The following is a 12,083-nucleotide window of genomic DNA, read 5'->3' as shown; positions in this document are numbered from 1 at the left end:
CATCCTTAGGTTTCAGAATGAAAATCAATGGAAGTGCTGGTAGGCACCGGACCAATCAAGAAGCGGATGATGTCCCGCCCCTCCTGTCATGCCCGCCCTCCCCTTGCCATGAGCACTATTCTAAGCCTCCGCCTTCCTTTTCTCCTCGCGGCTTCTCATTGGCTTCCTGTCTCTACCTCGCGCCGCGTCCCGCCCCACTACCTATCTGCTCCCCGCCCACAAGCGCTTTTACTTCTGGGGTTTTCAGGGCGCGCGGAGAGACGGTTGGAACGTGTTACGTCGAGCGCGTGCAAATCGAATCTTCAGAGGGGAAAAAGGCGGGAACGAAGAGGGAGAGAGAAAGAAAAAAAAAAGGGCGGGAAAGGTGCTGATTTACCTCAGGGTGGGCATTTCCCGCTCACGTCTGACCTGTCCACGTAGTTGGGTTCTGTGAACTTCCTGTGTTGTTGTTGAACCTTGCTAATTTTCCTTTTTCATAAGAATATGGGGGACTCCTAGGCTGGTGTGTGTGTGGGAAGGACCTCCATTCCTCTCTTTCTGGGAAGGCACCTTTTCTTTTTAACTGTTGTACACTAGGCAGACATTGAACTGGTGAAGCTTCCACTATCATCACATACAAAAAAAGGGAAGGTGCATCTGTTGAATTTCTGCCTGTCCTGAAGTTTTCTTAAAGCTGCAGACTTTCTTCTCTCTCATGGAAAGTGGCAAACCTGCTTGTGAGGATGCTTAAAAATGCAGGGGCCAGGGTATAATGTCGAGGTGGTGTTGCTAAGGGATGTGGGTGTGTGCAAGGGATGTTCAGGTGGGGCCATTTAGCTTGACTTGTGGCCCATTGCATTCTGGGGGGACAGGATAAGGAGCCTGTCTTCAGGTTGCCATGACTGGTTGCAAAATAGCATACAGCACCCTTCCTCACCCTGGTGCCTTCTGGAAGTTTGACTACAGCTCCCCTGAGCCATGCTGGCTGGGGGATGCTGGAAGCTGTAGTCGAACACATCTGGAAGTCACCAGGTTGGGGAAGTCTCCCTCAAACTGTCATGACCATTGAGGGAGGGAAAAGATGGCTGCTGTGGCGTTGGCAAGTTGAAGGCAGATGGGCCTACGTCCCTGAGATTGCTATAAAGAAGAGTTACTTTATGTTAGGAAAGCTGCTTGCAAGTTAGTGCGACTTTCCATAAGGAAGGAGGCAAAGAGATCTTCCTCAGTTTGGTGTAAGCGCCATGTTGGGGACTAGCCATGAGCACATCTCCCTCAGGCTGGTGTGACTTCCTTACAAAGAGGGATAGGAGGGGATTCTAACTTGCACATTCCTTCCTAGGAAACTTGGCCCTTTAACTTATACGGTCCTCTGAAGAAAATTTGTCATCAGTGTCCCATAAGTTTGTACAGATGTGGGACACTGGATTTGAGCCTCTAGCACAGCCTTTCTCAACCTGGGGCGCTCCAGATGTGTTGGCTGGGGCATTCTGGGAGATGCAGTCCAACACATCTGGAGTGCCCCAGGTTGAGAACCACTGCTCTAGCAGATCTCTAGTTGGCATGAGTTGAACTCTTAACCATTGGTATTTATTTTATTTAATTATTGCATTTATATCCTGCCTTTTTTCCTCCAAGGCGGCGTACATAATCCTTTTCTCCATTTTTGTCCTCACAACAACAACCCAGTGAGGTAGGTTGGGCTGAGAGTCTGTGACTGGCCCAGAGACACCCGGTGGGTTTCCATGGCCGAATGGAGACTAGAACCCAGATCTCCCAATTCCCAGTCCAACGCTTTAGCCACTACACCACACTGACCAATAGCCAACTGATTTCCCAGGTTTGCATGAAGCTGTTTTCCCAGCTTCCTGCACCAGATGGTGTGAACGTTATCTGGACTGTTGCAATTCCCCACCTTGTGGAATTTGCCTTAGCATTTTTCCTGCTAACTGCTGTTATCTCCCCTTCTCCTTTCCAGGTGTTTTTTTCTGGTAAAGGGCTAATGGCATCTGCCATGGGGGCTGTCAGTGCTGAGCTGCTGCAACAAGGTAACATCACTGTGGTTACCAGAAGCAAAATGAAGGTGTCCAGAGGGAGGAACTTGACTCTCCTACACTTTCTAACCCTACAGGCTGTGGGAGCTGTCTGCCCCCGTCCTCGCTCACCGATGAGGATCTGGCTGCCTACCCTGGCTTGGCTAACCTTCTTATGGGTCTCACTAAACATATGGACTCCAGCGGGCTCAGTGTCAACTTGGCACAACAAATGGAGGAGGTAGGATAAGGGCTATTATCCAGGCTACTATGCACATCATGACTATACTGTGCCAACATGGATGTGGTATTGTTGGACATAAAAGGCATCATCCTGAGAATCCAACCTTGCATTATTATTTTAAGGGGGTGTTGACGGTGGGAAGAGGAAGCTTATTACTGTGTCTGATGGTTGCAAAGACGACTCTTGAAAGCGGTGGGCGTTGCGTTTTGAAATCTCAGAACCCAGAATGGGGGAAATTGGCAATACTTCCAATGACTCAGCATGGTACATATCTATTTGCCCTTACCTATAATAGAATAAATTATGCAAAATATATATATGCAAATTGAGGTTGCAAAATTCTTTCCTTGTGACAGAATTGGTCCTCACTGCCTGCCCCTTATTACCTAGTGTAGAATATGCAGAGCAATGGGTAATTTTAACAACGGTGTATTTATTTATCATGCACAAATGCCTATATTGCTGTTTACCTCTTTTCTCACTTTCTTCCCTTGTAGGCACGGAAAGAACTACAGCTACGCAGAGCAAATTGGCTGAAGTGGGAGGCGATATACAGGCTTCTGCAGGAGGCACTAAGGGAATTGGGAACTGGCCCTGCCCCACAGGACAGAAAAGTAATGCTTGAAGAGAAACTGAATATCTGTGGGGAAATGGAGGATGAGCAATGGCTGCCCATAAGAGTTTGGAAGGGGAGAGAAACCTTGAAAGAGACTGGCTAAAGGGGTTGGCATGAGCACTGTAGAAATGATGCTGTGCTTGAAGAAAGCTTTGAAGTGGGATCTCACAGAGCTCTAACAAGGTTCAGAGGCAACAAACGGGATTTTGGTTAGGGAAAGAAATACGGGATGATAAATGAACTCTGGGAAATAAACTTGTCAGGGAGCATGGGAACTGAACTGGGGCGATATTCAGAAGGATATAGAGGCTCAGAGCAAAGCACTGGGTCTTGTGTAGAAGGGAAGGTCTAGTGGGATTGATGAGGGGGTTAAAATGGAAGTTCGTCTCTCCCTGATGTGTCTCGCCCTCAGGTCTTGGAGGTCCTGGAGCAGCAGCTTTTGGTAGCTGAGCTGAAACGAATCCTTTCTCTTAATCCTTCCCTGCAAGGCACACAGCCATCTCTCTTGGGTTTGGAATCCTCACAGGTGCTAGAACTTCTTCCCCCTCGCCAAGTAAGATATCTGTATACTCCATAAATAGAGTTATTGGGGGAGGCATGATCCTTTCTCTTTAGGTTTTATTATTAAACTTTTCCTTTACTGCCAGTATCTATGGTATAGTATTAACTACTGCTTCAGATGCACCTATATGCATAATGTAGAGTCATCTGTAGGGGTATTATTATTATTTATTGCATTTTTATACCGCCCAATAGCCGAAGCTCCCTGGGCGGTTCACAAAAACTAAAACAATTCAAAGTGTAAAACAAAAGGTATAAAAACATATAAAATACACATTAAAATGAATTAAAACATACCATACATGATTAAAACATCCTGAAAACATTCTAAAATTTCACTGGATAGGCCTGCCGGAATAGATCAGTCTTTATTGCTTTTTTAAATTCTAAAAGACTCAAGTTGACGAATCTCCTCCGGCAGGCCATTCCACAGTCTGGGGAGCAGCGGAAGAAAAGGTCCTCTGGGTAACAGTTGTTAATCTAGTTTTTGCTAGCTGAAGTAGATTTTTTCCTAGAGGACCTGAGCGTGTGGGGTGGGTTGTACGGGAGAAGGCGATGCCGCAGGTAGCCTGGACCCAAACCATGTAGGGCTTTACCAACACTTTATACTTTGCTCGGAAACTAATTGGCAGCCAGTGAAGAGATTTTAAAACTGGTGTAATGTGGTCACCCCTAGGTGTACCAGTGACCAGCCTGGCTGCGATATTTTGGACTAATTGAAGTTTCCAGACTAGGCACAGAGATAGCCCCATGTAGAGTGCATTATAGAAGTCAAGCCTCGAAGTTACTAGTGCGTGCACTACTGTCTTTAGGTCTTCCAACTCTAGGAAGGGACGCAGCTGGCGTATCAGCCGAAGCTGATAGTAGGCACTCCTGGCCGTCGCATATATCTGGGCTGTCATTTGGAGCGACGGTAGGGCTGATATGTGAGAGATTCTGTCCTAGGACAGGAGTTGGTTTAGATTACCTTCAGGGCTCATTGGACCTCTACTGCCTCAACGGGTAGAACTTTACAAAAAAAATATAATGGCTTAATTTTTGGTTTTGTGACTGACAGCTCTAGTTTCTAAGCACAGATGATTCTATCAGGGCTTTCCAATCCCAGCGCTTTAAGACAGGGATGTTGTAGTAATACATAGCATGATTGTTTCTGTCTTCAGCGGTGTTTCTCCCAGGAGCAGGAATGTTAAGAGTTTTGCTGGAGTCTATGGGACCTGGGAGGGTGTAGCACTGGGTGTTTTCCTAAAAATGGTAGCCCTACATTTTTTTCTACCTCTCCACATCTATTATGCAACTCAGTCCTGTACCCTTTCTGTAACTTTGGTGCCAATGAGCAGGAAACAAAAATGTCCCTAGCACTTGCACCTATTTATTTTTTTTGACGTTTTGCAAGTTTCCTGCCTAGGGACATCCTCTATAATGTAGGCCATTTTTATTCAAATTGCCTAGGAAGAACATAAGGGGATAAGAGCATCCTTTTTGGATCTCCCTAAAATATAAAAACTGCTCTTGCAGAAAACCCCCTGAAACTTTTCATCTGAAACTTCGCTGCCTCATTCTCCTCAAAAAGGAGCAGCTAAGCCTTAAAAATTCATCCAATTCTGTCAAAATATAAAAATGCTATTGGCAGTGTGTGTGTATATATAGAATTTAAAGGTGTCTAGCGCAACACCACCACCCAGGCATCTATTTGTGTAGTGTCAAACCTCTCACAAAAGGCTACTACGCCTGTGAATTTCTTCCAATTCTGTCAAAAAGCAAAAAAAAAATGTCTTCCAATGATAATAGAAGCTTTGATTTCCAAGTTGAGATTCGCTGCTAAGTCAAATTGGGCAGCCTCCGAATTAGTCTGAGGCAAATTGGGTTGTTTTTAAAATTGCCTAATTGGGGTGGACACCTAATACAGCCTAATCCATTTAAATCTCCTCTCCATGCTAAGATTTGGACAATACAGACTTCATGATTTCAACAGTGAGTGAGGATTTTACTTTTCTCCTCTTCCATTCTCCCGGGTTTTTTTTTTATAATACCGTGGTTGATGACGTGAACTGGAGATCTCAAAAGGTTGCCCACAATTTGGTGCATATTTGGTTGGTTGTAATAAAGTATTACCTGACCATGGATTTCAGAATTTTTATGGGCTGGCATGGATTACTTGGCTTTATGTAATAGGGAGGGTTACTTGAGGCTTCTCTTTATTTGTGTTATTTCTCCCCAACTTCCCTCTGCCCTATAACTACCAGTTGCTTGGACTAGCTTCAGTTAGAATCATCAAGGCCCTAGCGTGGTTTGTGGATATTTGAAGTGCCAATCTGGTGTGTTCAGTGAAAATATTTTTAAATCCCCAATGTTTCTTGAAGGGAAGCAATGACAGTTAAGCTCATTTATAATCTGATGTAGTCTTTGCTGCTGTGCTTTCCCACAGGAACTGGAACAAATGCAAAAGCAGCTCCCCACAGAATTGGAGAAACGTCTTAAATCCAAATGCTTTGCTGTGCTTAGTTACTATCGCCCTGAGAGTGGTAAGACGCACTTCCAACACTTTCAAGGGAGCTCCTGCAGGTGCAGGAAAGGAGTGTGGAACCATTGGGTTTGGGGCTTGATGCTTAAGAAGTTATGAGGAGCTGTGCTGGATCAGACCAAAGGTCTATCTAGTCCAGCATCCTATTCCTACAGTGGCTAACTCATAGGAACCCCACAAGATGGATGTGATTGCAACAGCACCCTCCCGCTTGTGTTCCCCTGACTTTGATGCCTCCTCTTGCAGATGGTGCTGGTGAGACTGCACGGGGAGCGATGTTTGGGACACTGGCAGAAAGTTTGGCTGTAGAGAAGCAGCGCCTGAAGGAGGCCCAGGTTCGGCACCAAGAGCTTGTGGGATTGTTGGAACAACAGAAAGCTGCATATCCCCAGGTAAGGGATAGAGCAGAAAATGTTGACGGTGGACTGTATTCTTTGCTAAGGAAATCTAAACTCTGTCCGGAATTGTGCACATAACTATGTCTATATATTCTTTTTGACATCCAAGTTTCAAATAACTTTTAAAAAACAAAAAATGGGGCAATGGGTATATGTGTCTGTGTGTAATGATGTGGAGTGAGACTCATAGATACTGAAGAGTATGAGGCCGGGAGGGGCAGGGAACATAGACAAAGAATCACATTGAGTCAGTGCTTCAGCATTTGTTCTGGCTTGTTGTAGTGTGTTGAGAATGACTGACTTCTTGTTTTAACCTCTTGAAATCTCTAAACAGCATGATCCCTAGCTGCCTCTTGAAAATATCTGTTTCCTCATGCCCCAGCATAACCCCTGCCATGATATACCCCCAGACCACTGAAGGGCTGTTTCCAGCTTCTCCCCAACACAGAAGACTTCTCTGAGTACTGTCCACATATTTACACTTTTCTCTACAATTACGAAGCCTGGAAATTTATGATCCTGTAGATGCGTGGGCTATCCTGTGCATCCACTGCCTTGTGCATATTCTTTCTGCTGTGCTTTGTTCTTCTCATTTCATTTCCCCACATCTGCAGGTCCTGTTACGCTGCTTAGCCATACTAAAACGCTTGGCCCGTGAGTATCGCCTTGGTGCCCAGTCTGAACTTGATCAGCTGAACACCCAATACCTGGAGATGAAGTGCAGTGCCATGTTCCTCAAGCTACGGTGAGGTCTTGCCCTATTTTCCCCTACACAGGCCATTCTTGTTGGGAAGCTAAGCTTGGAGGTGTGGTTCTTGAGTCTAGGGATAAAAGGAAAAGTTTTCCAGCCCTTACTCCATATATTTTTAGTGTATATGTCATGGTGTTTGTGCCTAAGTAAGGGGATCAGAGATAAGTGCAAGCTACAATCCAGAAAACATTTTAAAGCTTTGATTAGAACCTTCTAAAGTTTTTGGTTCTGAGTTGAATCATCATCTGTGAGTGAAGGGCACGGCAGCCTGGTAGGGACTGCCAAAAAACACCAAGGGCATAGAGGTAGCAAAAAGGGTGTTTAATGTAAGAATGCTGAAGCGTTTCAGACCCTTGGGTCATTCTTCAGGGTACTTTGTTAGAAATCAGTGGATAGCAGTTGATACCATAGGAGACAATGGATATGGTGTGAATGATATCCGTTGTATTCTAACAAAGTATCCTGAAGAAGGACTTGAGAGTCTGAAACGCTTTGGGAGTTCTTTCATTATGTTAAACATCCCTTTTCCTGCTCCTTTGCCCTTGGCTGCTTTGGCAGTGGGGTTCCCCCTTTTTGTTGGCTTTGGAAGTCAGGTAGGAGAAGGAGTCTGGTGTCTGTTAACTTTGTTTCTCCAAGTAACTCTATTTGCTATAGGCTTGAGGAATTGAGCATCCTTCTGGAAACCTATACGCCTGAAAAAGTGGGCGTCCATCGGATGATGAGGTAAGCTGGCGTTTGCAGGGGTTGGGGTTTGTCTTTGCTCATAGTGATAGAGCTGTACTGTGAGATTGAGATCCCACAGGTCCTACTAATGTGGGAGGTGTGAATACAGATAGCAGCTGGAAGGTGATTACCAGCAAATGGTATTTTGTTGGCAGGGAACTGCTTTTTTTAAAAAAAGTAATCTCTGAGGTACCCTAAGTCAGGAAGAGTCAGCTTGCATTGAGCTTCCTGATAAGTTACGTCCTCACTGGAGGGTGGTGCTGGGATCAAGTTAAAAGGAAACGGAGATCCTGTTCTTCTAAACCACATTTGCTTTTGGGATCTCTCGGTAGCCCCACATACAGAATTGCCTCTTTGTTCTTGAGGCTCGGATGTGTTACATGCAGGTAATTTTGAAGAGGCCTTTTCCAGTTAGCTACAAAGATTGTGATTGGTCTCATGCAGGGGTGAGAAACCTGTTTCAGTCTGAGGTCTGAATTCAGTTCCAGGGAAGCTCTTGGGAGCTGCATTCCAGTGTGGGTCAGGCCAAAAGAAAAATGGGTGGGTACAGAAATATTTTAAAAATACCAGCATATTTTAGCTTAAATCTCTTCCTGCCAGTAACTAAGCCTTAGCAGAGGCACTTTAACCTTTTAGAATTGGGGAGGAAACTGCACAAAAGCCAGGAAACCACCCAATGATTGGTGTTTGGGGAAAGGGGTGGGGCCAAGGGAAGGAGTGTTACCATCTCCATTGTGGAATGGTTTTCTGGGAGAGATTCGTCAACTTAATAGTCTTACAGAATTTAAGAAAGCCATAAAGACTGATCTCTTCCAGCAGGCCTACCCAGTTGAATTTTAAGATGCCTTTTTTAAAAAATAATGTGCTGCTTTTAATAATGTATTAGTTTTAAATGTTTTAATTAGTTATATGTATTTTATAGTGTGTTCATTTGTGTTGTACCCCGCCTCAATCCAGAGGGAGAGGCGTGTAACAAATAAATATTATTATTATTATTATTATTATTATTATTATTATTATTATTATTATTATTATTATCATCATTATCTGGGGAAACTGGGAGGGCCATATTGGGACCCCAGGAGGGCCTGAGGTTCCCCATCCTTGGACAAAGGGAAGGAAATGCATGTTTTTCTAGTGCTTGCTTAATAACGTGATTCTAAAACGCTTGGGTTAAAAGTGTGTGTGTAAAAAAAATAGTAATTAACTGGCAATTTGTTGAGGAAATCGCACAGAGATGGATCGTAGAATAGTAGAGTTGGAAGGGGCCTATAGGAATGGACAGTGGAAAGAAGTTGAATACATAGTCCGTTAGAGCAGTACGACAATGGAGTCAGTTGCCTGGTGAGGTGGTGGCCTCTCCCACACTAGAGGCCTTCAAGAGGCAGCTGGACAACCATCTGTCAGGGATGCTTTAGGGTGGATTCCTGCATTGAGCAGGGGGTTGGACTCGATGGCCTTGTAGGCCCCTTCCAACTCTGCTATTCTATGATTTTTGTGAACAGGACAGAAAAAGGTGTCTTGTCCCACGCTTAGCTCTGTTTGCAAAAGCTTTCCCTGCAATGTGTTCATTCATGCATTTCATTTTTAGGGACAATTTGAAGGCAACGCTAAATCAAGAAGAGCAAGACCTAGCCACTTCGCGCAAGATCCTTTCCAACTATGAGACGCTGGGCCCTGAATTCGAGGAATTAGTGAAGGAGTATGCCCGGCTGCAAGCCATAATTGAGAATAGGCGGTGGGTGCTTAAAGAGTTCAACAAAAACTGAGATTTCTGTGGTGTGCAGCTAGACCCTGAATTGAGTGCTGACTTGTTTTGTACTGACCAGTAACAGCTACTTTATGCAATAAAAGCTGGAGAAAAAATAGTTAATTTCTTTTATCTTGTGCTTTTTCTCTGTTGGACAGAGATTTGGACTCCTGCCTCCCAATATATGCTGCTCTAATGTTTCAATTCATATTCATTCCTCTTCTGCCCTTTCCTCCCAATTTGCTGATAGACTGCTGGGTTACTCTTGGAATCAATTTCTTTCTCATTAAAACCTCATTTCCAAGGAACAGAACCTAAGAGCCCGCTACACATATTCCTAATAATACTTATTTAATTTATACCCCTCCTTTCCTCACAAAAAATGGCACTCAAGGTGGCTAACAAAATACAGATTAGAAGGGGGGAAAATCATAATTAAAACATAACATAAAAACAAATAAACACAATAAAAGAAATAAACAGCACCCAACTAATTAAAAAACCATCCAGAATTTCACATTTATACATTTATAAATGGCTGAGCCTGTTAATGTGAGTGAATGAATGGTACTGACTATTGTGGTTGTCTTCCTGTCTTGTTCTTTATCTGAAAGCAAAAACACAACCCAGGAATCTAGTGCCCCCTGCTGACTTCTGCTTGGTAAAATTCACATATTAGGGCTACTACCTCTGTAGATGGCATCTTGACATTAGCCACACTCTGAGTTCATCTGCAGCTCCTCCTAGAGGAAAAAACTGGGAACCTCCACTTCCATATTGTGCTGTTGTATGGATTTTAATTTTGAGCTAGTTTGGGAGCCAGACTTGGCTGAAAAGCTGGATATAATACAATCTTTAATTGAACTATGAATAAGCATCCAATATAACAGTTCTGTTACTGTAGTGTGTGTTATTAAACAGCCATAAACTAAGAAAAATCCATAAACAATCTATACTTTGCAATTTTTTTCTGCGAATGCCTCACAAGGGCAACTTAAAAATAGACTTCTGTTGTAAAATAGGCTTTAACAAAGGACCCTTGCTGTGTTTTGCTATCTGTCATGAGCAACTTCAGTGGCTTTGCAGAATTAATGAAATCAGTTTCATTAACTCTTAATAAAAGCAACAAAGAGTCTTGTGGCATCTTAAAGACTAACACATTTATTCTAGTACAAGCTCTTGTGGACTATAGGCCACTATCAGATGCATGGGGTATTACAGAGAGTTTCAGGTTTAAATACAGTATATATTCGGGGCACAGGGAAGAATTGTAAATGGGTCAGAAGGAAATTCTATTAACAGTAATTCACAGTACAGTTGTTGCTGATAACAAACTTTCTGACACGAAGTTGCTGTTTTAATGGTTGCTATTTATTCCTTTTATTTTTTTGCTGTTAAATTTTAAAAAAATCCTTATTGCTTATTGATGAGATTAGCTTTGTGCACTTGTATACAATATCCCTTGGAGGAGAGAAGAAAAGAAGCTTTTTCAAAGATAACATGCTCAACTACTGCATTATGTAGGAAAAATAAATAAGGGTATTCTGCCAAGATTACTTAATGTGAATTCTTGTGGGATAAAAGAAAACTAGCTCTCTGACTCAGCTGCAGCATTTGCTAAAGAGTTTCTTGGGTATGCAATAAAATATTCATTCCCTGGGAACCTGAAATGCAAATCTGACCTCAGAAGGAAAGGTTCAGTTCTTAAATTCAAATGTGAGTTTTAGTTGTCTTTAACCAAGAAAATTTGAACTTCCAATGTGTAAATATTTGAACCCATATAGTTAATATCTTTTAATTTGTGGAATATAATTAGGGGTGCTACCTTTTCCTGGTAGGATGTTTGATTAGTAGAAATTCAGCAGGTCTATCTCTAGGTAGATCTTCCTTATGTAAAGGTTAGCAACAAGCCGTGAATAAATTCGGTGTTCAAAACAGATTTGTTGGTAACACTTAACCCTAATTTGGAATTCTAAATCGGTCGCTAAATGCTATTCTTTGCTTTGACGTGTCATCCTTCGCTTTGGTTTAACAATTAGTACCATATGTGAACGCTCACAGTAGAATAAACTGACTAAAGCTGCTGATACTATTTGGGGATCAATCAGAATTAAGAAAAGGTAATGTCTTCCACGAGCCAGCCAGGAGTCGAACCTAGAATCTTCTGATCCGTAGTCAGACGCGTTATCCATTGCGCCACTGGCCCTCAGACGTTATGAAAAGCTTACAGCGCCCCTATTATATAGGATTCAACTGTGAGCGCGTGCTTAGGACAATCTGAACAGGAATTGCCCGTGTGGGAATTGCATGCTGGGAATGAGAGTTCTTGCATTTTTCACAGGCCTCGGGAGAGCAATGCATACTGGTTTATGTAGTACAAATAAGAACGCAAGCGCGGAAAGCGCGTTGCCTGCCGGGAAACATAGTCCGTAAATACTTCTCAGTCCAGGAGCATGATGGGGATTCCTCCCCGCCCACTTATGCTCCCTCATAGAAATAGAAAGCGACGC

General features: G+C 43.3%; 1 protein-coding gene and 1 non-coding gene across 2 annotated transcripts; one reads left to right on the top strand and one right to left on the bottom strand.

Annotated features, from left to right (window-relative positions):
* The first annotated feature begins 289 nt into the window (after nt 1–289).
* Nucleotides 290–9,677, top strand: HAUS4 (HAUS augmin like complex subunit 4). Its single transcript, XM_063137436.1, has 10 exons — nt 290–364; nt 1,955–2,024; nt 2,108–2,250; nt 2,751–2,867; nt 3,282–3,422; nt 5,856–5,952; nt 6,198–6,343; nt 6,964–7,094; nt 7,755–7,823; nt 9,415–9,677. The coding sequence occupies exons 2-10, from the start codon at nt 1,979–1,981 to the stop codon at nt 9,590–9,592; spliced, it is 1,068 nt and encodes a 355-aa protein (XP_062993506.1). The 5' UTR covers nt 290–364; nt 1,955–1,978; the 3' UTR covers nt 9,593–9,677.
* Nucleotides 9,678–11,706: 2,029 nt separating this feature from the next.
* Nucleotides 11,707–11,779, bottom strand: TRNAR-ACG (transfer RNA arginine (anticodon ACG)). Its single transcript has one exon. It is a non-coding gene; the product is annotated as a tRNA-Arg (tRNA).
* Between the last annotated feature and the right edge of the window lie 304 nt (nt 11,780–12,083).

This window comes from Elgaria multicarinata, chromosome 11 (genome assembly GCF_023053635.1).
Source record: "Elgaria multicarinata webbii isolate HBS135686 ecotype San Diego chromosome 11, rElgMul1.1.pri, whole genome shotgun sequence".
Classification (NCBI taxonomy): domain Eukaryota; kingdom Metazoa; phylum Chordata; class Lepidosauria; order Squamata; family Anguidae; genus Elgaria; species Elgaria multicarinata.
This window is presented reverse-complemented; position numbering and strand designations above follow the sequence as displayed.

Coding starts and splice junctions, on each gene's coding strand:
- HAUS4 (XM_063137436.1), top strand. CDS start 1,979: ATGGCATCTGCCATGGGGGCTGTCAGTGCTGAGCTGCTGCAACAAG. Junction 2,025..2,107: donor TGCTGAGCTGCTGCAACAAG/GTAACATCACTG, acceptor CTAACCCTACAG/GCTGTGGGAGCTGTCTGCCC. Junction 6,344..6,963: donor AGAAAGCTGCATATCCCCAG/GTAAGGGATAGA, acceptor CCACATCTGCAG/GTCCTGTTACGCTGCTTAGC.